General features: G+C 39.1%; 3 protein-coding genes and 1 long non-coding RNA gene across 4 annotated transcripts in view; 3 read left to right on the top strand and 1 right to left on the bottom strand.

Moving 5' to 3' along the window:
- LOC146579219 (uncharacterized) overlaps window positions 1-23,722 on the bottom strand; it is a 176,529-nt gene that overhangs the window by 109,307 nt on the left and 43,500 nt on the right. The window lies entirely within an intron of this gene.
- LOC146579227 (uncharacterized) lies at window positions 4,796-7,042 on the top strand. Its single transcript, XM_085262464.1, has 5 exons — window positions 4,796-4,856; window positions 6,166-6,525; window positions 6,633-6,710; window positions 6,807-6,916; window positions 6,995-7,042. The coding sequence occupies exons 1-5, from the start codon at window positions 4,799-4,801 to the stop codon at window positions 7,040-7,042; spliced, it is 654 nt and encodes a 217-aa protein (XP_085118590.1). The 5' UTR covers window positions 4,796-4,798.
- On the top strand, window positions 11,949-14,133 carry LOC146579226 (uncharacterized). The gene is made up of 3 exons (XR_014890430.1): window positions 11,949-12,014; window positions 12,165-12,236; window positions 12,371-14,133. It is a non-coding gene; the product is annotated as an uncharacterized LOC146579226 (long non-coding RNA).
- On the top strand, window positions 15,860-20,762 carry LOC146579225 (myelin-oligodendrocyte glycoprotein-like). The gene is made up of 5 exons (XM_085262422.1): window positions 15,860-16,026; window positions 16,683-17,045; window positions 17,138-17,215; window positions 20,335-20,438; window positions 20,515-20,762. The coding sequence occupies exons 1-5, from the start codon at window positions 15,930-15,932 to the stop codon at window positions 20,698-20,700; spliced, it is 828 nt and encodes a 275-aa protein (XP_085118548.1). The 5' UTR covers window positions 15,860-15,929; the 3' UTR covers window positions 20,701-20,762.

Genomic DNA, 23,722 nt, shown 5'->3' with positions numbered 1-23,722 from the left:
AAAATTCATTGCTGCATACAAAAAATGTATTTCAGTGTTTGCTATTATCCACACACACCCACACAATAGCAGCCCCTCTCGCTCAGTTTTTGTATTTGGGTTAGCTCGCAATGTGTTGCTCGCGCTCCCAACATTTCTGCCCGTGCGCGTTCAACTCTTTGTGTACACCGTTATATTTGTGTCACAAAACCAGCCAATCACAGACTTGGATGCCGAAAACGTTAGAGCACTTATGGAAATATGTGATGTGTTGATGAATCGAGCAGGTATTTGAAGTTTACACAGCACCATTCTCGCATGAAAATATCTTAAAAGCTTATTTTGTGACCCAGAAAGAGTAATATTTCAAACTCCGCCACTCTGTGTTCCTCCACCACTGCCTCGTTTGAGTTTTGGACGAAATGGATTCTGGGATATTGCATTTCGTCATTTCGAGCTGATTGGAGACCAAAACAGCTAATCAGATATTTTTGCATCCAAGTCTGTGATTGGCTGGTTTTGTGGCAAAAGTTGAAGTTTCTTCTCCCCCCTCCATGCTGTCAGACACTTGAAAGTGACCCGCGCGTGCTTCTCAGCCAATCACAGCGGTACAGACACCCAGCCTTCCGTTTCCATTAAATCTTTTAATGGAACAACAGCAGACATGCTTCACCATATTTTCTTTGGCTTAGAATGAAGTTGGTTTGGAAACATATTCAGCTATGCTTCATCTCCTGCTTTGCATTTCTGTGGCCGCCCCGTGCTAGCAGTGTCCAAGCGTTTTGTTGTTTTTCTCCCCCTTTTCATTCCGCGCTCCCCCCTGCAATGGCTCTGCGCCCCCCGTAGGGGGCGGGCCCCACACTTTGTGGATTACAAACTTTAACCACATGCTGAACTTTGGCCCAGCGTTGATGCTACTTGTTAGTATAATGAACTAAAAATAGAACAAAATCCTCTAAAAATAACTATGACAACGTCATCTTCAGCCAGGAGGGAACAGGTCCACGCAGAATGCTCATTTTAACATTCTTATATTAACAGGATTTCAACATTCACGTCAATCATTCACATAGATATAACTTACCACGTCCTGGTATCTTTCCGTTGTATAGTTCTTGGTGCAAACGTTATCACGTCATCCAAATCAGTTGGTTGTTTTCTGAACAGACCCAATTCAACGCGTCTTTATAAACACCGGATCTTTATGATAATGTGGCGATACTAAGCTAAAAATCACAAGTATTTATTTGCCATAAATTTGCCACTTTATTGTCAAAATTGTGTATTTTATTATCGCAATTTTATACCCTCCAACCTTTGCCGCTGATTGTTTTCTACCTTTGGGAAGGTCTGCCATAGAAGAACCTTTAAAGGTGCCCCAAAGAACCATCAAGAAACAATTGCCCATTGTTCCTTCAGTGGGCTGGTTTCAGTCATTATGCAAATGTACTGTTTATTAGATTGGGGAAACCTGCAGTCAGCTGAGACTGAAGAAGTCACTTGGATGAGTGACGAAACGTTTCTCCCACAAAACGCTACGTCCAGATGAACAGAATCAACTTTTGGAGATTTACTTTCCTGGATGATTGAGAATGCATCGAGACACATAGCCATTTATTATTGGTTTATTGTAATTTTCGTAGGTGAACTACAAGGTCGTCGAGACCATTCAGAAACATAAACTACAGTCTTTTTATACTGCAGACACTTACAGTTGTTTATTCACCTTTCAGTCACTTTAATTTTAAAACTGTGTAATTTGTGTATATACTGTATATTCTGTGTATTTATTATCTCACTCTTATTGCCTGTTTATGTCATGTCCTTATCTTCAACGCCATGCTGCTCTTTTGTATGTTAATTGCCCCTTGGGGATAAATAAAGTCTTTGTGATTCTGATTCTGATCCTGACTTCCATCCAATTGTAATTCAATCTAATTATTTTTCTCCCTCCTCTTCCTCATTTTGTTGGTTCTGTGAACAGAATTAGTGTGAATCTGAATTAATTTGTGCAAACAAGAAAAATCTACAGCTTTTCAGTCAGAGGTGGTCTTGTGATTTAAGCGGGGTAGAGTAGATTTATGTGTTGATGCTTCCTGCTTCAGCTCTACGACTGGCTGCTGAGTGATATTTACACCCTGGCTGGATTACAAACTTTAACCACGTGCTGAACTTTGGCCCAGCGTTGATGCGACTTGTTAGTATAATGAACTCTAAGCTAAAAATAGAACAAAATCCTCTAAAAATAACTATGACAACGTCATCTTCAGGTCCACGCAGAATGCTCATTTTAACATTCTTATATTAACAGGATTTCAACATTCACGTCAATCATTCACATAGATATAACTTACCACGTCCTGGTATCTTTCCGTTGTATAGTTCTTGGTGCAAAGGTTATCACGTCATCCAAATCAGTTGGTTGTTTTCTGAACAGACCCAATTCAACTTGTCTTTATAAACACCGGATCTTTATGATAATGTGGCGATACTAAGCTAAAAATCACAAGTATTTATTTGCCATAAATTTGCCACTTTATTGTCAAAATTGTGTATTTTATTCTCGCAATTTTACCTTCCAAGCTTTGCCGCTGATTGTTTTCTACCTTCAGTGGTAGATCTAATAGTGTAAACTATTAGATCAAGGCGCATAGAGCCCACTTTGATTTTGTTGTGTAATGTTCATTAACAATGAACAAAATTATAAACATTTACAAAGATATCAAAGCGATTTTCTAGATGTTGAGCCCACAGCCTCAAACTGGAGCTGTGGGACTTCATAAACTGGACCAACAAGAAGAAAATGATTTAAAATTAAGAAGAGCGCAGGTATTTTTGCGGTTACAAGTATTTCCAAACAGTTTATCTGAAGAGTATTACGCACGTTGCATGGCGCGTTGTGACGCGTATAAAAGAGCCATCTGAGAGCCGCTCAGCAATCGCTTCGAAGAAAAGAGACCGAGTCGCTCTGTCAGTCTCTGCACCTGTTACTATGTGCGGGTACAGCTCGCTCTGTAGGGAGTCTTCTTGCACTTTTCTACTCGTGACTTTAATCCTGTGATCTGCCTTCATCTTAATCACACCTGTTCAAGGTAAACCGACGTTTTACTTCAACTCTAAGATCAGCTTAAGGCTAAAACTTTGACTCTTAAATGCCGTAAAAATCTGACATCGATCGGATACCAAATAAATGCACTATTATCGAAACCTTTACCTCTTAATAGCATCTTACCTGGTTGGAGGACTGTGCCCGGATCTCTGATCTGGATACATCATCAAAATACTAAATGTAAAAACATTTTAATGAGCATTAAATACAAAAAATTGTAAACAAAGCCGAAATTTTTCAGCTGAAATCTAATTAGAATAAATTCATCTGCAAGTGTGTTGCCTCTTAACCTGGTTAGACTGACACACTGACAGCGTGGCACGAGTGGGCATCCACGCTGAGTGCCGATAATATGAAGTGTATCCTGTAGTTGTGGCTGCAATCCTCATTGAAGTGTGTGAGAATAATGACAACATCATTGTTAACAGGTATCAGCACCTGTGTCATTTCTTACAGTGTTGAGCATTGTAATAAAATCCCTAAACTCTAGTAAAAACCTTGCAGCAGGATTCGTCAGCACGTTACTGTAAAACTTCAACCTCACTGTAATTTATTTAACAGTTTTACTGTGGTTTTTTTTTTTTTACATGAAACTACTCAGATTTCTACAGTATCTACTGATGCTATAGATTTTTACAGTAGGGAACAAATTATTTAAACCCCCACTGATTTTGGAAGATCGGCCACTAACACAGAAATGATTATGATTTCAGTGGTAGGTTTATTTGAACAGTGAGAGACAGAACAGCAACAAAAAAAGAAAACAATTCAGAAAAAGTCATTTCAAAAAAGTTACTTACAACTTACAAAATCAGCATGGGCTCAAATATTTTTCCCTGACTGTATTAACAGATTCTCTAATAATTTGGTCTTAAAAACACTGATAGTATTTCCACAAAATTATATATTATTAGTTGAAGCAGTGGGAGCTGGGACTACATGATCATCAGTGTGTGTGCACAAAAAGGTGGCAAACAAGCTTCCTCAAATATTTTCATATAACATACTACAAATACTAGTAGAATTTTTATTTCAAACAAAAAACAAATATATGCACTAACAGTAAATACTTTTTTATTGCTTTAATACCAAATTCTGCCAAGGCCACATATTCAGAATCTATATCAGTCCATCGCTACCTTAAAAAAAAACAGGAAGTCATGCTGTGAACATTTCAGAAACAAACCAACAGGGTGAACGTCAAAAATAGCACAAAGTGATTGTTGACACCAGGTCCAGATCTGCAACAGGGTCAAAGAATGACTGCAAGTGTAATAGAACCAAGAGAGACATCGGCTATCAACACACACGTATCTCTGTCTGTCTGTATGTCTGTCTTATTAAAAAGCTGAAGGTAAAAGATTTGGTTTGAAAGGTTCTCTGTTGGTTCTCTCATTTCCACAGAAGATTCCCATTAATGCCCAGCTGTCTTTATATAACTGTCCTGTTACAGGGTTATGGGGGAAATGACTGTAAAAGGTTTGCACTCACCATGAGCAGCATTTCTCCTGTGACGTTTAACGCCTGTAGTTTTATTTTTAATAAAGGCCAAATATCATTATATAAAGAAAGTGTAATGTCTTCTGGAGACATGATTGGCCCGTCTGTGTTGAGATTTAACAGAATTCATTGTGTCTTCAGTCTCTGTGTGTAATGAGGAAGAAGCTCTGGATCCCCACAGACTGTGAATAAGATGTCAGTGTGGATTTCATGCCTTTCCTCGTGGCCTCACTGTGGACTCTGATCATCTACCTGAGTTCAGTTAAAGGTAAATAATGTGTTTCTATTACAGACTCTACTTTTAGACCATTTTAGCCAACAATATTTAACTAATGCTAAAGTCACCTGCAGGTCTTGATCCATTCTTTGCATGTTATATATTTTCATTTATGATTTAGAAATGGAGGTGTCCAATTATAGCAGGTCTGCCAAGACCATCACGTTAAAACGCTGCAGTTTCAGAAGAAGCAGAAGTCAGCAAACAAAGACAATTTCACATTTCTCTCTGCTTAACATGCAAGTCCAGTTGTGAAATACTGAATTGCTGAATATATGTTTTATCATGTTTTTATCTCAAGAAGTAAAATGTTATCTTAATGACAGTCTTCAATATAATTCGTTTTCATATTTATCAAACCTCAGTGGGAGTGAATGTTTGATGTGAATGTTGAAAAGCTTTTAATATGACAATGTCGTGCTCACAGTTTAACTGGACCAGGTTGAAGCTGAGTTAGTCACCGAACTTAAAGGTTAAATCAGTGCGGTGTTAGCACAAAGCAGACAACTTACCAAAGAACCGATTTCAAAATGTTTCTTTCGACACTTTGTTACAAATTGTTTGTTCCCATTTCTTTGGTTGAGCCTATAAAAATAATACCAAAGCTCAAACACGTTGACGGACATAAAAATGTTTTTGCACAAACAAGATCATTCCCAAATAGCTATCAGCTGAAAACTGGGTCTATCTCAGCATGGAGGCCAGTGTGTGCTTAAACTATCTACAGGAGATGAACAGTATCTGAAAGTCACGTCCTTAAGAAATAGGAAAAATCAAAACAAAACAAAGGTCTGACACAGGATCTGACAGATTCATCTGGCCAGTTCATCAGAAAAGGTCTCAGCTTTGGTTCAGATCAGTGTGTTTGAGGAGCTCAGTAATGAGTATCTGCCATCTGTAGGAGGGAGGAGGCTATGTCATGGAGTTCAGCTGTATTTCATGGAGATCTTGTCGAACTGATGAATTATGAACAAAGAAAAGTAACATCACATTTTGATCCACCATGCTGTACCATCTGAAAAACAAGGACTAGAAAGTGAGACCATGTTTCTCCCATGCTGATTTCTCTTTATTGGCTCCTGTTTTAAATCCAGACTTGAATTGAAAATCCTTCTAATCACATACAAGGTCTCGAATAATCAGAGATTAGTCAAAACGAGAGTAAAATGTGGAATTATACTGTGGTGGAAGAACATGAAAAACTATCGTGTGGGAGGCTGTCAGAAAGACTGTTTGTTGTGCTTCACAGTTCTGATGTTGTATAAAGTTGTGTGTCTGCTCCTCTCTGTCTCCTCAACAGGATCATTTGTAGTGGATGTGACACAGAGCTCCTATCAGGCAGAGGAGAACCACAACATCACACTGGAGTGGACGTTCACCACCAAACCAGACACGTCCCTCTCAGCACTGAAGATCCGCTGTAGACTGATAACTGATCAAAAACCCTCAACTCTGTATTATCTTTATTATGGTGTCGAGTTCTCAGAGGTTCAGGATGAAGAGTTTTCAGGACGAGTCCAGAGTGACAAAGACGCCCTCAGAGAAGGACGAATCAGACTCCAGCTGTCCAGACTCAGGACTGAGGACTCGGGTCTGTACCTGTGTGAGGTGGACACAGGTTATGGCCGCGGTTACAACAGCTGCAGAGTCACCGTCTCTGGTAAGAGGATTCATTTATACACATGTGATCACTGTGTATAAAAAAACAAAAACTGCCAATTTCATAGATTTTTATTTGTTTGTTTTGTTTGTTTTTCTTTTTTCCAGATACAGATTTTGCTAAAACCTCAACAACAGAGACGTCACTGCAAAATCCAGCTCCTCAGAAAAAGACTCCAACAAATGGTGAGAAAATGCTCCAACTTTTCTCTGCATCATTCCTGCTTGAGTGTTTTTTGGTCCATTTGTGGTGAGTTTGTTTATTTCTTTATTCATCAACAGCAGGTCGATCCAGGGTCCCTGTGGTGATTGTTGTCATCACCGTAACATTAGTTTTGGCTCTCGCTGGTTTTGCTGCATATTTCTCTCTCCACATTTTGCAGAAACTTAAAGTAAGAAACAAACAAACACAAACATGTTGTTGCTTCTTGCACCATCAGACTGACTCATTATTCTACTTCTTTCAGCAGAAGCATCCAGAGGATGATGAGACACAAAAACAACCACTATCAGTCTAGCTGCTGTACTCAAAGGAGCGTTGGTGTTAATGGAGCTGAGAGCAATTTATCTTTCCTGAATCTTCACATTTATGTTGGATTCAAACCATCAACCACAGGGAGACACTCGGGCCCAGCAGCACTGAGATCATCATAAGGTCACTCCTACAAAAGGATGTGAGATTGACTTGAACTTTGACTCCAGCTGAAGACTTGAGCCTCGTCCAGCTTATTTATCGAGCTCATTTTCAGACAAACAAAGTGACGTACAAGAAAACCCAGAGTGGAAGATCAGAGGATCTAAACAGGAAATATTTCTTACAGACGTCTTCAGTCAGAGTTGCTGCTGTCAGACTCTGAAGGATCTGCTTGGAAACAGCAGTGAAACTGATGGATTTCCTCCTTCAGTACAAAACTGTGAAGTTCAGCCTGGAGAAGAAACACTCCTCTGCCTCACTGTCAGCGTGTTTAATGAATTTACTTACTGGTTGGTTGTTTGTTTGTTTGTTTGTTTGTTTGTTTGTTTGTTTGTTTGTTTGTTAAAGGTGAACTTAAACCTTTCAGGGAGACCTCAAAGTGTCTCTGATGGACAAATTAAAGGGTTAAAATCCTCCCTGATCATCACTGATCACATGAATCATTCCCAAACAAGCAGTCTTTTCCATTCCATTTGCATTCATTACAGATGACAGTGGATATTTCCAGCACAGTTCATGTGGAAAGTTCGGGGGGAGTCACCTGAAAATTGTGTTGGTGACACAGAAGACTGGAAAAGCACCAACAAGTTTTAAAGTAATAGAAAGAGAATTTATGGAGCTCATAAGGAGAACTCCTTTGTTTTACTGACCTCACTGCATGAAAGCAGACTTTGTTGTGGGGGCGATCGTGGCTCAAGAGTTGGGAGGTCGCCTTGTAATCGGAAGGTTGCCGGTTCGAGCCCCGGCTTGGACAGTCTCGGTCGTTGCGTCCTTGGGCAAGACACTTCACCCGTTGCCTACTGGTGGTGGTCAGAGGGCCCGGTGGCGCCTGTGTCTGGCAGCCTCGCCTCTGTCAGTGCGCCCCAGGGTGGCTGTGGCTACAATGTAGCTTGCCATCACCAGTGTGTGAATGGGTGGATGACTGGATATGTAAAGCGCTTTGGGGTCCTTAGGGACTAGTAAAGCGCTATATAAATACAGGCCATTTACCATTTACCACAGCTGATGAGCTCTGATTGTTTTTTGTTTTCTTTCTTTCATCTTTACTGTCTGAGAGAACCTGAGCTATAAGCTGATTACTTTAAACACCCTTCGTTAATCATCTGCTGCACTTTATAAACATCCAAAACAAGGTGATTTACATCTCTGGATTTTTAAAGCTACAAATAATTCATTAAGTTTAATGTTAAACTTCCTGCTGGTCAGGACTCGATGTTCAGTCTGTAAAGTTTAGTCTGATTTGTGATCATGTTTTCAGTTTAGTGCTGAGAGTTGCGAGTGTAAAAGTGTCCAACGGTTTTGTTAATTTTTATTAAATCTTTGGATCGTTTTTAAGTCTTAAGTTTTACATTTACAGTGTCTTCACTGTGTTGCTGAACAGACAAACAGGAACTTTAATGCTCCATGTTCATTATGTGTCACTGTAATTAAGTAGAGATGTCTTTTACTACCGAATGTAAGATAGAAGATGTAAGAAATTATAAAATAAAATGAGAGATGATAAAAGCTTCACTTGTTTTACTGGAGATGAAATGTTGATGTTCACCTTAATTCTGACTCATCTTTTCAGTGCAATACCAGAGCTGGACACTAGAGGCCACCTTCTGATTTCTGTTTTAAAGCAGTAAACGTTGTCACTGATTTGTTCCACACATGAGTGTGAGTCTACGCTTCCTACGTACAAACACGTCTCTGCAGCCTCTTTGACTGCTGCAGTCAGTGGGAGTTATTGTTAATGTCCTGCAGGCCTGTAGGGGGCGACAAACAGACTTTAAAAGTAGCTACAGTCCTCGAGGCCTGGAGTTCGACACAGTGACAGTGATCAACTTCCTTTTAAAGTGTTTTGAATGAGCGTTTTGTCCATCACCATCAACAGATACAGCAGTCCCCTGTCAATCACAAGTTAAGCAGGCCTGTCCTCATGCTCTTTACTCTGATGGGACCATCGTTACCAACTGAAGGTCATGTTGTATCAAATGCTCCTTTTATCTGTTGCTCATGAGGAAAATAAATTACCAGACAAACTAATTTAAAAAAAAATACAGAGAAAATGACTCTTCTCTCTTTTTTAGAGTCGAGTCTTCAGGATCTAAAGTTTGGAGATCAGTGACAGAGATTTGATTTTGACAGTCTTGAGTTTGCATTCATAAACATTAAAACAAATCTTCTTAACGATGCAGAATTCACTCGGCTCCACAGCTTCAGGAATAATACAGGATGGATCTGTATTAGGTTTGTTTACAGCTGGAGCTGCAGAAACCTATTTGCTGCTTTTTTCTAGACTTGGGCATCACAGTTTGATCAGAGTGTAACTCTGACTTGTTGAGATATTAGCATTACTTCTGTTACAGTCTTATTTTATATTCATGTCGCACAATGAGTACTGTATTTCCATATTACATTATTAGTCACATGACGTCCCAGCTGTCACAGGTAGGACTTGCCTACATGTAGCTGCTGCCTCAGCCTGAATTGGCTACACTTTTGTTGATTGGTGCCACTCATGTTTTGTAAAGATCACGTGCAGATTATTTCCCTGAAGCCTTCAATCGACTCCTCATATTTTTATTTTGTGCCGTACCTTTATTATTTTACTTGGTAGTAAACAAGTGTGTTTGCAAATTTGGTGACGCTGTTTGTTCAGCATGTAACTTTGATTTGTTACGATCTTAGCCTTACATCCATTATTGTATTTTTGCTATAAATGCTAATTGTATGATACATTGCAGGAAGTCGGGGCCGAGCGAGCAGCTGATAACTTTATAGCGAGGCCGCCGCTGCTTCTCTGGGCTACGTTTACAGAATATTCCTCTTTGCCTTGTGTTCATTTTACTTTTGCCTTTTTCTTTGTGCTTTTTGCTTTGTTTGGCCTTCTCACTGGAAGTTGGAAGTTTTAGAATAGCGGTTGAGCCTTACATGCAATATATGGAAGCCTGTTAATGTATTAAATTATTAAGTTAGATTCAGTGAAGCTGTCTGCTCTAAACTGAAGGAATTTTTTTTTTGTTTGTTCATTTGCTTTCTGAATGTTTTGATTTGTAGATTCTCTTTTGTGTGACACCACTGAAGACTGAAGGAGGCCCTTTTTCTAGCTGCAGATTACCAGTGTGTTTCTGCAGTACAGTTAACCACAGAGGGTGCATTTGCTTTGGAGTTTAATTACTTTAACAACTTGTGTTTCTTTTATTCAGAAGCTGAAGGCCAAAAGTGGAGGCAACTGTGTGCCTTGGTGGTGGGACCACCTGTGCGCAGTGCTTATTTATGCACTCTTGGTTTGAGTGTGTGAAGATGAGCTGCATGTATGAGTTGGTGATCTTTCTGGACCTTCTCATCTGGTAATCCACAGCTCGGAATTGTGCATGTACAATCAATTCATTGGTTCACTTATTTCGTATTTTAAACAGCTGTCAAAATGTTTATTTTACACTGAACCACATCTGTCTCAAGTATAACTGACCTGTGTGCCTACTGGCAGGTTTTTGTGCAGTTTTGTTTATTTATTATCTATATTATCTTTAATTATAATTTGCACAGGACATAAACGTCCAGCATTTTTCACCAGCAGTAAAACACCTGTGAGGAGTTTCCTCCACCAAAGCTTTTGTTTTATGTCAAATACAGCTTTTCTCCAATGCAATCATATTTGCTGTGTCAAAAAAAAAAAAAGGGAATAGATTTAATAATATTAGTGACTCAGTGGTTAGTAAGTGCATCAAAGCAAGAAGGTCCTGCAGAGAGATAAAGAGTGATGACATTTAACTTTAAAATTGTTTCAGTAAATGACACAGAAAGCAGCGGCCTCGATCATCTACATCAACAAGATGAAACACGTGCTGCTGTAACATTTTCATTCCTGATGAACACAAACTCTTTTCCAGTCTCACTGACCCTCACACAGTCATACAGCATGTTTACTACTAACCTGCTGACTGTGCAGAGCTTTTCCTCTCACTGTTACTGTCAGTCTGTGTTGTGTTTGTAAACTCTTTATATTGTTATAGTTTTACAGTTTTATGTTCTTTGTCTCGCTGCTGTCAACTTTAATGTTCTTGTCTGTGATTGGTCAGTTGCTGCCAGCTACACCTCCTTCATGTAAATGTGTTTGCAGCTACACTGACATCAGTGACCAGCTTAATGTCACTTCTCATCAGGAAGTGTAACTCTGACTTGAGTCTCAGTGCTGTTTCTGTTCTCTGTGTTTTTTCAGTTTTTGGGTTTTTGCTTGTATGGTTTAAATAAGTGAATTTTCCTAAAATTCAGACATGATGACAGCCTAACATTGACCATCACTGCAGGCAGGAGGAGATTATTGCTGCAGTCTAACTACAGTTTTTTGAGGATGATGTTTGTCAGAAAATCCACTTCTGCTTCACTGACTCAGCAGACTGACACACTTTTTAAATTGAATCAAACATGTTCTGGTTTTCAGAGACAATAATAATAAAAAACATTATAAAAGATGAATCATTCAAAGTCTAAGATCAATATGTTTTATATTCAGACATTCACACCAAGAATCAGTTTTTATCAACACAAACTAACAAGCATAACTCTTTACTGATAACTTAACAAGCAGTGAAAACTAAAGTAAAACTATCACATTTCTCAGGACTGAAGAAATGTAGACTCCACTCAGTCTCACATTCAAACCACCAAAATCTCAGTTGCAGTAATGTGGGTGGAGCAGTTCAACAACAAACTGCAGGTTGGTACCAGAGCCAAAGCTCCGTCCCACAGTCATTATGTTCTTGTACTGATCTGTGTCGTGTCCTTAAACTCGCTCTTCTGCTTTCAAGGTAAACAGCTTTTATTTAGAATCACTCTCAGTCACATTAGCAGCTGTGTAGATTATAGACTATCACAGCTGAGCAACTAGATTGAATCACATGTTGGTAAATTAATTAAATTCACTGTGAACATTTCTTCTTTGCTGTTTGATGTGTCAGTGACGACAGCTGTCAGCGAATCACTTAAACGGAGCTGAAAGGAGCTGAAAACTGTTGCCTGATGTTTCTCAGGCAAGTTCTGCACTTTTAGGAGCAACTTAATTCTGTTTAACACTGACATTGAATTTTATTTTCAAAAATATTTCTAGAAATTTGAGGTTTACATCTGTGTGTTGAGATTTCATGGAGTGATTAACTGTCTGCAGGCTGATTGTGAAGAGGAGACGTGTACTGACTTCAGGCTTCAGACTGTGGGCTCGTTCTCGTCCATCATCTGAGCAGTCATCATGGACTGGTTTCACTCTGTTTCTCTGTGGAATTTTATTCTCAGCTTGGGTTTTGTTAAAGGTTATTTGTTAAATAACTATAATTAACTGATGAGTAGGTTTTAAGTATTGATTCAGTTTCATGTGTTGAATATTTCCAGTGTGACTTTTTTAATGTTCACATGTAATTTAGAAACCGTTTATTTCTTTAGTTTAAAAAAGCATAGCAAGTTTCCCGTGACAACGAGTAGAGACACTTTAACTTCCTTTAACTAAAGACCTCAGCAGTCATGCATGTAAGAGGAAACAGTGAACTCCCTCAGTTCACATAAGTGGAAGTGAAAATACTGATCAAACCATAAACAGTAGTTTCCATTTTTCATGTCCACAGTGAAGAGTTCTGCTTTGTTTCTCCAGCAGCACAATCCTGAAACAGTTTCAGAGTCTCTGTGTTTCCAAACTGAGCTGATAAATGTTTACAGTAACATCTGTGTTATTAGTTGATGTTGAGCTCCATCTGCAGGAGGGACACAGTTAAAATGTCATCAGTGTTTAGTTTCTCTCATATTTATCATAGCAGATCTCAGTGGGAGTGGCTGTTTGCTGTGGATGTTTACAGGCTGAAATAAATAAAATAAAAATAATAAAATAAAATAAAAAAAATCTGATTTGTGGTTAGAAACACTTCGAGTGGGCAGTAAGACTGAAATGAAAGCTGAGCTCATAAGATCCACCTGAGCAGCCATTTTTGTTTTGTGTTTTAACTGTTAATGCTTAGTTAATACTGATCATTATGGTAGTTCTAAGGATTTGTTATGATACAGCAGTGAGGATAGAGTTTAAAATCTCTCTATATATAAATTATAACTGAATGTTTTTTTCACATTTTCACATTTGATATAAAAAATATATTTAAATCATCATGAAGCTGTTATGTTTTCATGTAAAACAGGACATGATGTCATGTGATAGTATGTTTGGTTTTTTGTTTTTCTCGAAAAATGAACCAGAGTATTAGGAGATAAAATAATAAAATAAGGATTAAATAACAATAATAAAATCCAGAAATATTCATACTGTATCAAACACTCGCCTGATTGTTGACTTCAGTATTCCCTACAAAGGTGAGCTGTCCTGCTTCTTTCTACTTGTTAAACTGCAACTCAACACTGGAGCTGCTGTCTGCAACATCCCGTGGCTATGAAGGTGTCTCTGAAGTCTCTTTGTTGGCCTTACAGCTGATCGAGAGGAGCAGACACACTGTTGTGTAAAAACTCAACTCTAATCTAACCATCATTCTGTGCATTGTTCACAAGTTAGAACTGGTCTAAGATGCTGCAGATACTCTACAGAGCTGAGTTAACATAACAATATATATGTACTAATCCTCAACCTCTGACGGTCTACTGTTGATTACAGTAAATGGACAGTGTGACTGTCCCTGAGACAGTTAAATAAAGGTGTTTGTTTTTTTATGTTTCTGTGATAGATTGATGTTTAAATTAGCTCATTTATTTGTTGGAAAATGTTAAGATTTATTGGATAAGATAATAAAAAAAGGTATAATTGATTAAAACTTGTCTAAAATATGTGGCAAAAAATAAGGGTTTTGTTACAGGTGTAAAGTGCTGTAAAGTTTGTCTAAGGTAGAGTTTCTAATGGTCACATGATCATAGTTTAGCTGAGAGGACAACCATGGCAATTTGGGTCTGAACAGAAGTTTTTTCTTCTGTTTCCACAGTCTCTGAAGAAGATGAGAGAGAGAAATAAACTAAATAAACATCAGTATGATGTGTGGCTATTGTTTGAAGGAGCCCTGCATCCCTGTGATTAGATTTGCAGACATGATTAAAGAAGTTATGAAGCTTTTGGTTAGAAAAAGCTGCTGAACTGATAAGAGATGAAGCACGTCTTTATTTTAGACAAACTGATTACACGTGTTGTCTTAAGCAGGATTTGCGGTCCAGCAGAGGCAACACTGTTGGCTCTGCCTTACAGGGCAAAGTTACAAAAAAACTCATTTTTTTCTGAATTGTTTTTTTTATTTCCTTTTAGTTTCAATTCACATCCAGAGCAGATTTTCTTATTTCAACTTAGTTTTTATTGCTTAAAAATCTTTCATTTTTATTGGTTAAGTGCTACTTTTATTTGTTTTAATTATTTTAATTTATTGTTGTATACAGGGCAAATGTCAGAGACAAGATATAGGTAAACCAGTCGAGGTGCTACAATAAAAACACTGAAGTTGATTTCACTATAATAATCCAGGATTGTCCAGGCCGCCTGCAGTGACATTAGTTCTCAGCAGAGCTACGCCCATTCTGTGCTAAATGCGTGTCCTGGAAGAGGAAGTGAAAGTGAGTGTTTATCCCTATTGAATGTCATCTGCTTCCAGTCAAGCACAGACTAGACTAGTTCTCAGTAGAAAGACTCAGTTCTCAGTCTGAGTCATTAATGACACAGCATGTTTGTGTTGTGTCATTAATGCATTTCATGTTTCTCCATTATGAAAGTTCAGAGTCACCTACTTCACCTGACAGCTTAGCTTGTTTTTATTTGTCATCAGTCAGACACATTATAATGTCTGAGTCTTCAGTACTGAACAGAAAGTAAGACAGAGCAGATTTAGTTACATGAAGCTGAGACTTGGAGTTTCTACAGAAATAATTCAAATACAAAGTAATTTAGGTGGTGCATTAAAGCACGACAGGCAGGAGGTCTTATGCAACAAAAATACGCTTTTTATCAATTCCCGTCATTACCTAATTCAGTATAAAATTGTACACAGGTTACATTACTCAAGGGAAGGAATTCACAAAATTTATCCAGACTGCTCTCCCTTCTGTGAAAAATGTATGACACATTATGGAAATCTGTTACATAGTTTTGCACTTCGTCCAAGGCTTCAGAGTTTTGAGTGTAACATCTTTACCTATCTGTCTAATATTCTTAAAGTCAAGATTGATCTAAATCCAACAGTAATTACCTTTGGGATCTTTAAAGAAACACAAAGCTTTACAACATGTTCAAAAAAGTCTTATGTCATATGCACTGATCATTGCAAAGAAACTGATCCTGCAGCTTTGGAAAGGCAAAAAGGTTCCTGCACTTCACCTTGAAAAAACAAGATATACCATGAATGGCAATGTTGTTTTGCCTTGTTTTGTTTAGGGAAGGGGGGGGGGGGGGGGGGCATATGTTCTATTAACTTGTAACAACTGTGATACTTGCTTCTAATAAAAGATATTTGAAACGAAAAAAACAAAAGGAAAGCATGACAGGCACGCAAGCGTCACATTGAGATTTTCCCTTACTTATTTAGGGGGACTTCATAAGCATCTAACCCCACCCTGAATGCAGTAGGCGGAGTCTGTTTTATATAAAGAGCGAGTGAGCCTCACAGGTCATTCATTCAGAGCAAAGCAGTCAGGGACTGATCGGACTGCAGCTTTCCAGAAAACTTTCTTCAGTCAGAAAACGGAATTTTTAATCATCGATCATGTCTCTGAACAACTTCTACTTTAAGGACTCTTCCTTTTTCTCACTCCGGACTTTTCTCCTGTGCTCGACTTTGTTCGTCTGGACTTCTGCACAAGGTTACACTGAATTTTAATCACATACTGGGGAGGGGTGGGGGGGGGGGGGGGGGGTGGAAAGCTGAATTGAGTATTATCAGCTGTGCTGTGTTGTCCGTCACTAACAGTGTGACAGCTGTCAGTGAGTTACTTTAAAACCGGAAGAAGCTTAAATCGAGAAGATTGTCAGGCAGGTTCTGACTGTGTGAAGCGACTGCTCTCAGTTTACAGGTTTGTTTATAACGGACACGATGGAGATGATTTATGGCATTATTTTATGCCATTGTTTTTGTCCCTCTATTCTGAGCGCATGAGTGCAAGTGTTGCATTTTGAGGAGACAATTATTTTTGAGTGAAGAAAATTCATTTCTGCGTGCAAATAATGTATTTCAATGTTTGCTATTACACACACAGTAACAGCCCCTCTCACTTAGTTGTTGGCATTTGCTCTGCTCTGTGCTGACAGACATTAGTGGACCTGGTCTCAGTGTGTCCTTCCCGCTCTCAACATCTGTGCTCCCTGCACACTCAACTCTTTCTGTACACGTTATAAATGCTCCACAAACCAACCAATCATAGATTTGGATGCAAAATTTCTGGTTGGCTGTTTTGGTTTCCAATCAGCTGGCTAGCTACTGAAATGATTTCAGGACGTTTAACTTTTTGTCTGTTTCCAGGTGAGGTTCTGGTGATTGGTTCAAATCTTCCAATCATCGCTGCTCCGGGTGATGATGTCATCCTGCCGTGTCACCTGGAGCCCACGTTCGATGTCCAGGGTATGACGGTGGAGTGGTCCAAACCCAACCTGAAGCCCGACCTGTCAGATGAGTACGTTCACCTATACAGACATGGAAAGGAGGTCCCCGACATGAAGATGGCCTCGTACTTCAGGAGGACGGAGCTGTTCATGGACGACATGAAACACGGGAACATTTCACTGAAGATCCTGAACGTGTCGGAGGAAGACAACGGCAGATACAGATGTTTCATCCCCAAGCTGCAGAGCAGAGTGAAAGCTGCTGTTGTTGAACTTGTAGTCGGTGAGAAGATTTGTTTTGGTGATGTTTGGGGTTGAAAAGTCAAAGACTCTGATTTGTCTTTTAATTTTTTTTTTGACTGTTTTGTCTTTTAGATCAAAACTTTGCTAAAACCTCAACAACAGAGACGCCGCTGCAAACTCCAGATCCTCAGGACACGACTCCAACAAATGGTGAGAAAACAGTCTGTTATGTTCCCCTAAAAAGGTCCAGGGGATGAGGGGGAAAGTAACAAAAGGTGTCAAAGTTGGGGGGGAAAAGGAGACAGGGAGGCAAAATGCTCAACGGGTTTTATTAATGTTTCTAATAATAACCGAACTAAAAGAGATAGACAAGCTGCTATCACCTTTTAAAGGAAGAAAACAACAAAACTCAGCTGTTGGTCAATAAACTGAAAAGCAAGTTAAAAAAAAAGGTTAGTTACCAACCTGCCTGTTTGGTGCCCTGGGTGAACACACCCTCTACTTATTCTGATATTTTATTGTGAATCCTGTTGTCAGAACCATACTGAATTTAACCAGATAAATATTTTATATAGTGTGTGTGTGAGAGAGAGAGAGTATGCAAATGGATAACAAACAGCCAATATAATTCATCATACATTGAGAATAGCAGACAAATCAACGATATACCTCTTCCAATAAATGGCTAATTAATATTGGGCTGAACACAGTCAAAAAGATTCAATAAGCCACATCAGTGTCTACTGTTTACTATCATAGCCAAGTGGCTAACAAAGGTTAACAGAAGTTTTCACTATTCCTACTAATGAATGTTATCTTGTTTCGGGATACATAATACCTGCAGTTATCCAAAGACACATCTTCTTACATTCATCTTTTGCTCGTTTCTCCTCTTCTTTTCTCTACTTTTCTAAAAAGACCTGATGGCTTTGATCTTTTCTTGTCCATCTTTAATCAGTAATTTTGCAGTATCAACATCCAACCCCACAACACAAATTAACAGATCTACACCTTAGTGCACAGATTCGTTTTTTTTTTTTGTTTTTTTTAACTGTTCAGGAGACACAGCACGGAGGAGACCATTGTTTGACAATCAGGACGCAGAATATAATGCGCTGTTAAGAAAGAAAAAAAAAATCTGTGAAACGGCGAAGCCATGAAAGGTGAAGCACGTTATAGCGGGGGACCACTGTATCCAGAAATAGATGCACACCTATACGATTTATGGTAAAGTGAGCTGCCTTGTATGTACATGTGTTGAAGTTTCCTTGTTTGTTTTCTCTGAGGCTGAGGCTGGGGAGTGGCTTTATAAGCATCTGGAATGTTGGTATACCAGGTCCAGTGTTATAGTATATTACCTCATCGAAAAGCTCACAGAATCCAGGCAGGACAGCTTTCAGGCTTGCATGGTAAAAATCTCCTGCCACAATTACAGCACAGTACGGGTGTGTCGTTAACTGTTTATTAATGGCTAGCTTAGCATCAGTTTGTGGTGGCACATAAACTGCTATTATTGTGATTGCTGTGAGCTCTCTTGGCAAGTAGAAGGGTCTACACCGTGGTGTCCAGGCCTCAAGAGCCAGTGTCCTGCAGGTTTTAGCTCTCACCCTGGGTCAGCACACTTGAATCAAATGATTAGTTCATTACCAGGCCTCTGGAGAACGTCAAGACATGTTGAGGAAGTAATTTAGTCATTTAAATAAGCTTTGTTGGATCAAGGGCACATCTAAAACCTGCAGGGACACTGGCACTTGAGACCTGGCGTTCAACACCTGTGGTCTACACCCTAGACCCCTACTCTGCTACAATACACTGTACCAGCATATATTCTATGTTTGGACAGCAGTGGGCAACATTAACTGTGGTGTTGTTACACGGGTTATTGTTCACATACACTAGCAGACCTACTCCACGTTTCTCACTGGACTCTTTGTTCCTGTCCACTCTGAATGATTAGTTCATTACCAGCCAAGTCTCTGTCACAATCATATCACAGTAATCCAAACAACGTGAGGTGATCCGCAGTTGCAGGTCATCCATTTTGTTGTTTACTGACCATGAGTTGGTGAGGAGGAGACTTATAATAGCAGGTCTGTAGGCGGTTAGTGCTTAGCTCTCAGCCCCGCTCTCTCCCCCCTCTTCTGTTTCCCATGCCTCCCTCACCTGCACCACTTCAGATGTTGTATTGTGAGGTTGGAGTCCCTATTCCTTTGGATCTCAGGGGGGATTGAGTGCCAGTCACTGTTGGCGAAAGTGTGCAGGTTTGTGTGATTAGAACCGTGAGCAGTTCAGTTTTACTGTACTGCTCCTGCTAATTGTGAAGTGTAAGTGAAATGAAATACACAAGATAAAAAGAAAGCTGCTAAATTGCAACTGCAACTGCTCGCGCCACGATCTTGCAATTGTTATTTTTGCCACCTTTCTTTCATTTTGTGCCATGTTTTACTCTTAATATCTGTCCTACTAACACTGATATCCATATCCAACAAAGGTCGGTCTCTTTGTAGCTTCCTTTTCCTGTTCTGTTTGCCTTCATCTCCCTTAACTCCATGATGCGCTGGTACCCATAAGAAGGTGACCATAAGCCCCATCATAGTAATTCTGTATAATATTTGCTGAACGTCAATCAGAATGTCAGGTCTGCAGGTCTGAGTGACCGTCTTGCAAACTAGGCAATGATGAACTCGAGTCGGAGCATATCACAGATCTCAATGGTCTTTCATCTTCAATCCACTGGACCGTAAACTGTATTGAAACCCTTTTCCCCATGTATACTGATAAACAGTCACTAAAGCCTTTCCTTACTTTTGTGTTAAACTCAGGAACAATAAATGTTATCCCACTTTGGTTGGCTGTATTCCTTGATGCATCTGTGTATATTTTGACATAACTGTAACACTGATATGCAGTGTATGTGAGTTTAAGATAAAAGCCCTATCTGTGTTCTTTTGTTCAATAGTGTGAAATCTAATACCGCATTGGGGAGTATCCATAGTGATAGCTCTTCATAACTCTTCAATTCTCTTTTTCTTTTGCAGCAGGGTTGAAAAATTGTCTTTTATGCATGATCTTGACCATATCTTTGTAGACTTGCCCAGTGGTACTAGAGCTCACCTTTCTCTGCCCTTAAGTATTTTTAATTGCTGATAGGAGTCAACTGTACAAAAAAAGGTGGCCCCTAAGGCAGGAGATATGGCAGGACAAACCCACACAAGGTCAATTTCAGGAGGAGACCTGTCTAGGGTCGTAACACAGTCCAACTTTTCTCTGCATCATTTCTGTTTAGGTTTTTGTGTAATTGTGGTGACCTTGTCTTTTTTTTACATCAGCAGGTCAATCCAGGGTCCCTGTGGTCGTCGTTGTCATCACCTTATTAATAGTTTGGGCTGGTTTTGCTGCATATTTCTCTCGCCACATTTTAAAAAAACGAAAAGTAAGAAAGAAACACACAACCATGTTGTTGCTTCTTGTGTCATCAGAATGACTTATCACTCAACTTCTTTCAACAGAAATATCCAGAGGATGAAGACACACAAAAACAATCACTACCAGTCTCCTGCCTTGCTGAAAGGAATGGTAAATGGACTGGTTCTTGTATACTGCTACTCTGCTTGAGGAAACTACACACTTTAAACTTTCACCCCAGAAAAAGACTCAAGCCGCGTCCAAGTTATTTATTGAGCACTTTCACATAAATAAAGTGTTATACAAGAAATGATCCTCCCTGATCACCCACTGGACCAGCTGTCTCTGCGTTCGTCATGCTCAGGGTTTATCTGATGAATAGACCAATGAATGTGCAGCAATAAACATTAGAAACTGATCTGACCGGAATGTCTGGTTTGCAGTAACTTGTTAATCGTTGTCTCAGTTTTTGTTTCCTGCTCGGCTCCAGCAACTCGTTTCACTTTGACAGCGACAGTTTGGATCACTGTGTCGGAGTCTGGGGTCTTTATCTGTGGTAAGTCTTCTTTTTATTTGCTTGCTTTTTCTTTTTGTTTGTTTTTTTGGTTTTTTTTTTTGGTTTTTAGTTTTTTTTTTTTCAGTCAGGTGACAAACAAACAAGAACCTTATAACAAAACATTAAAATTTGTGATGAAAAACTGGGATTTTTTTCTACATGTTACTGAATGAATTCTGAATAAAGTCAAACTGTGAGCACATACACCTGTCAGCACATACTGACAGGTTCTTTATTGTTTTGTGATTTCTACTTCTTGGGTAAGTCATGTCTCATGACGCAGTTTGTTACTCCCGTCCTGTGTTCCCTCTGTTTAGTGTCAAGTCTGTGCCTGTCATGTGTTTCCTGTTTTATTTGATAGTCCCTGTCCTGTGTGCAGTGAGTGTTTCATGGGCCACCATTAAACACTTTTCTTTAATGTATTTGCCAAATAAAGATAAAACACAGAGCTGACTGCAGCGGCATGTTTCTTTCTGTCATGACAGCTACATACACACAGACTACTGCTGTTTACAGAGTGGGTGGAGTCAAATCACATGGATTGTTTCGGTTTCTCCTTTGAAAATGACTCTTAAGCACAAACTCAGGAGCCAAGCTGTCTGAAAGTACTAAAGATGAAGCATGTTTACTAAAGTTACTAAACTTATTCTAAAATTAAATTGAGCATTCACCTGTCTGTGTTGAACTGTGACAATCATCAGTTAACACGACTTTTCAGCTGTTTGGGGGCAGAGTCAGTTTGGTCCTCAGAAATAATCCTTAAAGTTTGGAGGTGTTTGGTTAAACTCATCATTGAGTCATCTGGTTTGTTCTGCTCTCTGTCAATCAAAGCTAGAGAGCTCGCTTTTTCTACGTTCAAAAGAAAATATAATATTGGCTCAAGGGGAGGGAGCACTATGCTAAAGACTTGTGGTTCATGCTGACATTTATGCTCAATGTTATATCACTTATTCCAGTAATGTTGTGTTGGTGTCTCATGGTTATTGTTCCAGCTTCCAGTTTGGATTCAGGAGACAGGATTGGATTGGATTCAGGAGTTTTAAGCCTAATCTTTCAAGATTAGGCTTAAAACTTTCCCTTTTGCTAAAGCATATAGTTAGGGCTGGACCAGGTGACCCTGAATTGCCCCTTAGTTATGCTGCAATAGACGTAGGCTGCTGGGGGATTCCCATGATGCACTGAGTATTTCTTCTTCAGTCACCTTTCTCACTCACTGTGTGTTAATAAACCCTGTGCACGAGAAAATGCTAACTTCCTGTTTTAAGACCAAATGTAGAGTTTTACATTTCCGGTAGCTTTATTTTGCGGTCAATCGCTACTGCAAAGGTGGACTCCAAAATCATGTCCAAAATACAAAAACGGAAAGATCGCATTAAGTTACAAAGAGCAGAAGGTGGGAACACTCACCATTGCTGTGTCATAAAAAAAAAAATCAAATGATTGATTTTGATATTTGAAGAGTGTAGATTGAGTGGTTGTTTACATCACTCAACAGAAGCAGAACTGCATCACAGAATCAGAAGCACATCTCTGTATAGTGACAGTTCTTATGATTTAAACAGGCAAATGTCCAGAATTCAAACTACAGGTGAACATTAGTGAAAGCCAGATGTTTCCCCCGTAAAGTCGATATCAGCTAGAAATTTCAAGTACACACCCACATAGCATCAACAAACCGCGAATAAAAAGGAAATTAAAAAAATAAAATAAATGATTGCTGGTAAGTGTCTCTATATATTAGTATTTATGAAGGGTATGTTGTGATTTACCTTCAAGATTATATAAATACTGAGAAATGTAAAATTTGAATCCTTTCTCTCTTTTGCTCTGAGGCGCAGGACAAAAAATATTGACAAATAGATTAACATCATGTACGGATATATCCGGTAAATGCCCAAGACATCATGAGAAATGTAAATCGCCGTTTGATTCATCCATTTAGTTGACTTGTTTTCGAAAACCCGACTGTAAACAAGACGTGAATATCACACTAGAAACGAAGCGCCCTACAGGAGTTTCCCCACCGGAAGTAGCATATGCTAAGGCGCACAGACCTCTCTACACTGAATCATACTTGTTATTAATCTCTCTTCCACAGCATGTCTGTTGTTCCTTCTCCCACCCCAACCGGTCGCAGCAGATGGCCCCGCCCCTCCCTGAGCCTGTCCTGCAGAGGTTTCTTCCTGTTAAAAGGGAGTTTTTCCTTCCCACTGTCGCCAAAGTGCTTGCTCATAGGGGGTCATATGATTGTTGGGTTTTCTCTGTATCTACCTTACAATATAAAGCCTTGAGGCGACTGTTGTTGTGATTTGCCGCTATATAAATAAAATGAATTCTATTGTTTTGAATTGAATTGAATTGAATTGAATTGAATTCAATTGAACTGAATTGAATGTGTATGCAACACAGATATAAGTGAAAAAAGAAAAAAAGGTGGAGTCGAAAATAAATAAATGCAATAAAATATGTTAAATAACTGACATGTCAGCAGACAAAAAGCGCCAAGAAACACTGTAAGCAAACATACACTATCTCACAGCATCTGTGGGTGTGGGGAGTTTTTGTGTCACAGGAATAAAAAAGAAACTGAAAAAATCCATTTGTCATGCATATAAAAAAAAAAAGTTGCTTGCAAATAATGGATGTGCTTCATAGCTTTTCTTTTTACAGTATGTTAGAAATGGATTATAGTGAGAATGACGTTGCTTCTCATTGAAAGCAGATGTAGTTTTTAATTAGATATTTTAGGGTTTTTT

This window comes from Mchenga conophoros, linkage group LG3, assembly GCF_057382185.1.
Source record: "Mchenga conophoros isolate Kocher_MC1m ecotype Shallow Benthic linkage group LG3, M_conophoros_male_GT1.1, whole genome shotgun sequence".
Classification (NCBI taxonomy): domain Eukaryota; kingdom Metazoa; phylum Chordata; class Actinopteri; order Cichliformes; family Cichlidae; genus Mchenga; species Mchenga conophoros.
Note: the sequence above shows the minus strand (reverse complement) of the source record. Positions and strands in the feature narration are given on the sequence as shown.

Coding starts and splice junctions, on each gene's coding strand:
- LOC146579227 (XM_085262464.1), top strand. CDS start 4,799: ATGCCTTTCCTCGTGGCCTCACTGTGGACTCTGATCATCTACCTGAGT. Junction 6,526..6,632: donor CTGCAGAGTCACCGTCTCTG/GTAAGAGGATTC, acceptor TCTTTTTTCCAG/ATACAGATTTTGCTAAAACC. Junction 6,711..6,806: donor GAAAAAGACTCCAACAAATG/GTGAGAAAATGC, acceptor ATTCATCAACAG/CAGGTCGATCCAGGGTCCCT.
- LOC146579225 (XM_085262422.1), top strand. CDS start 15,930: ATGTCTCTGAACAACTTCTACTTTAAGGACTCTTCCTTTTTCTCACTC. Junction 16,027..16,682: donor CGTCTGGACTTCTGCACAAG/GTTACACTGAAT, acceptor GTCTGTTTCCAG/GTGAGGTTCTGGTGATTGGT. Junction 17,216..20,334: donor GGACACGACTCCAACAAATG/GTGAGAAAACAG, acceptor TTTTTACATCAG/CAGGTCAATCCAGGGTCCCT.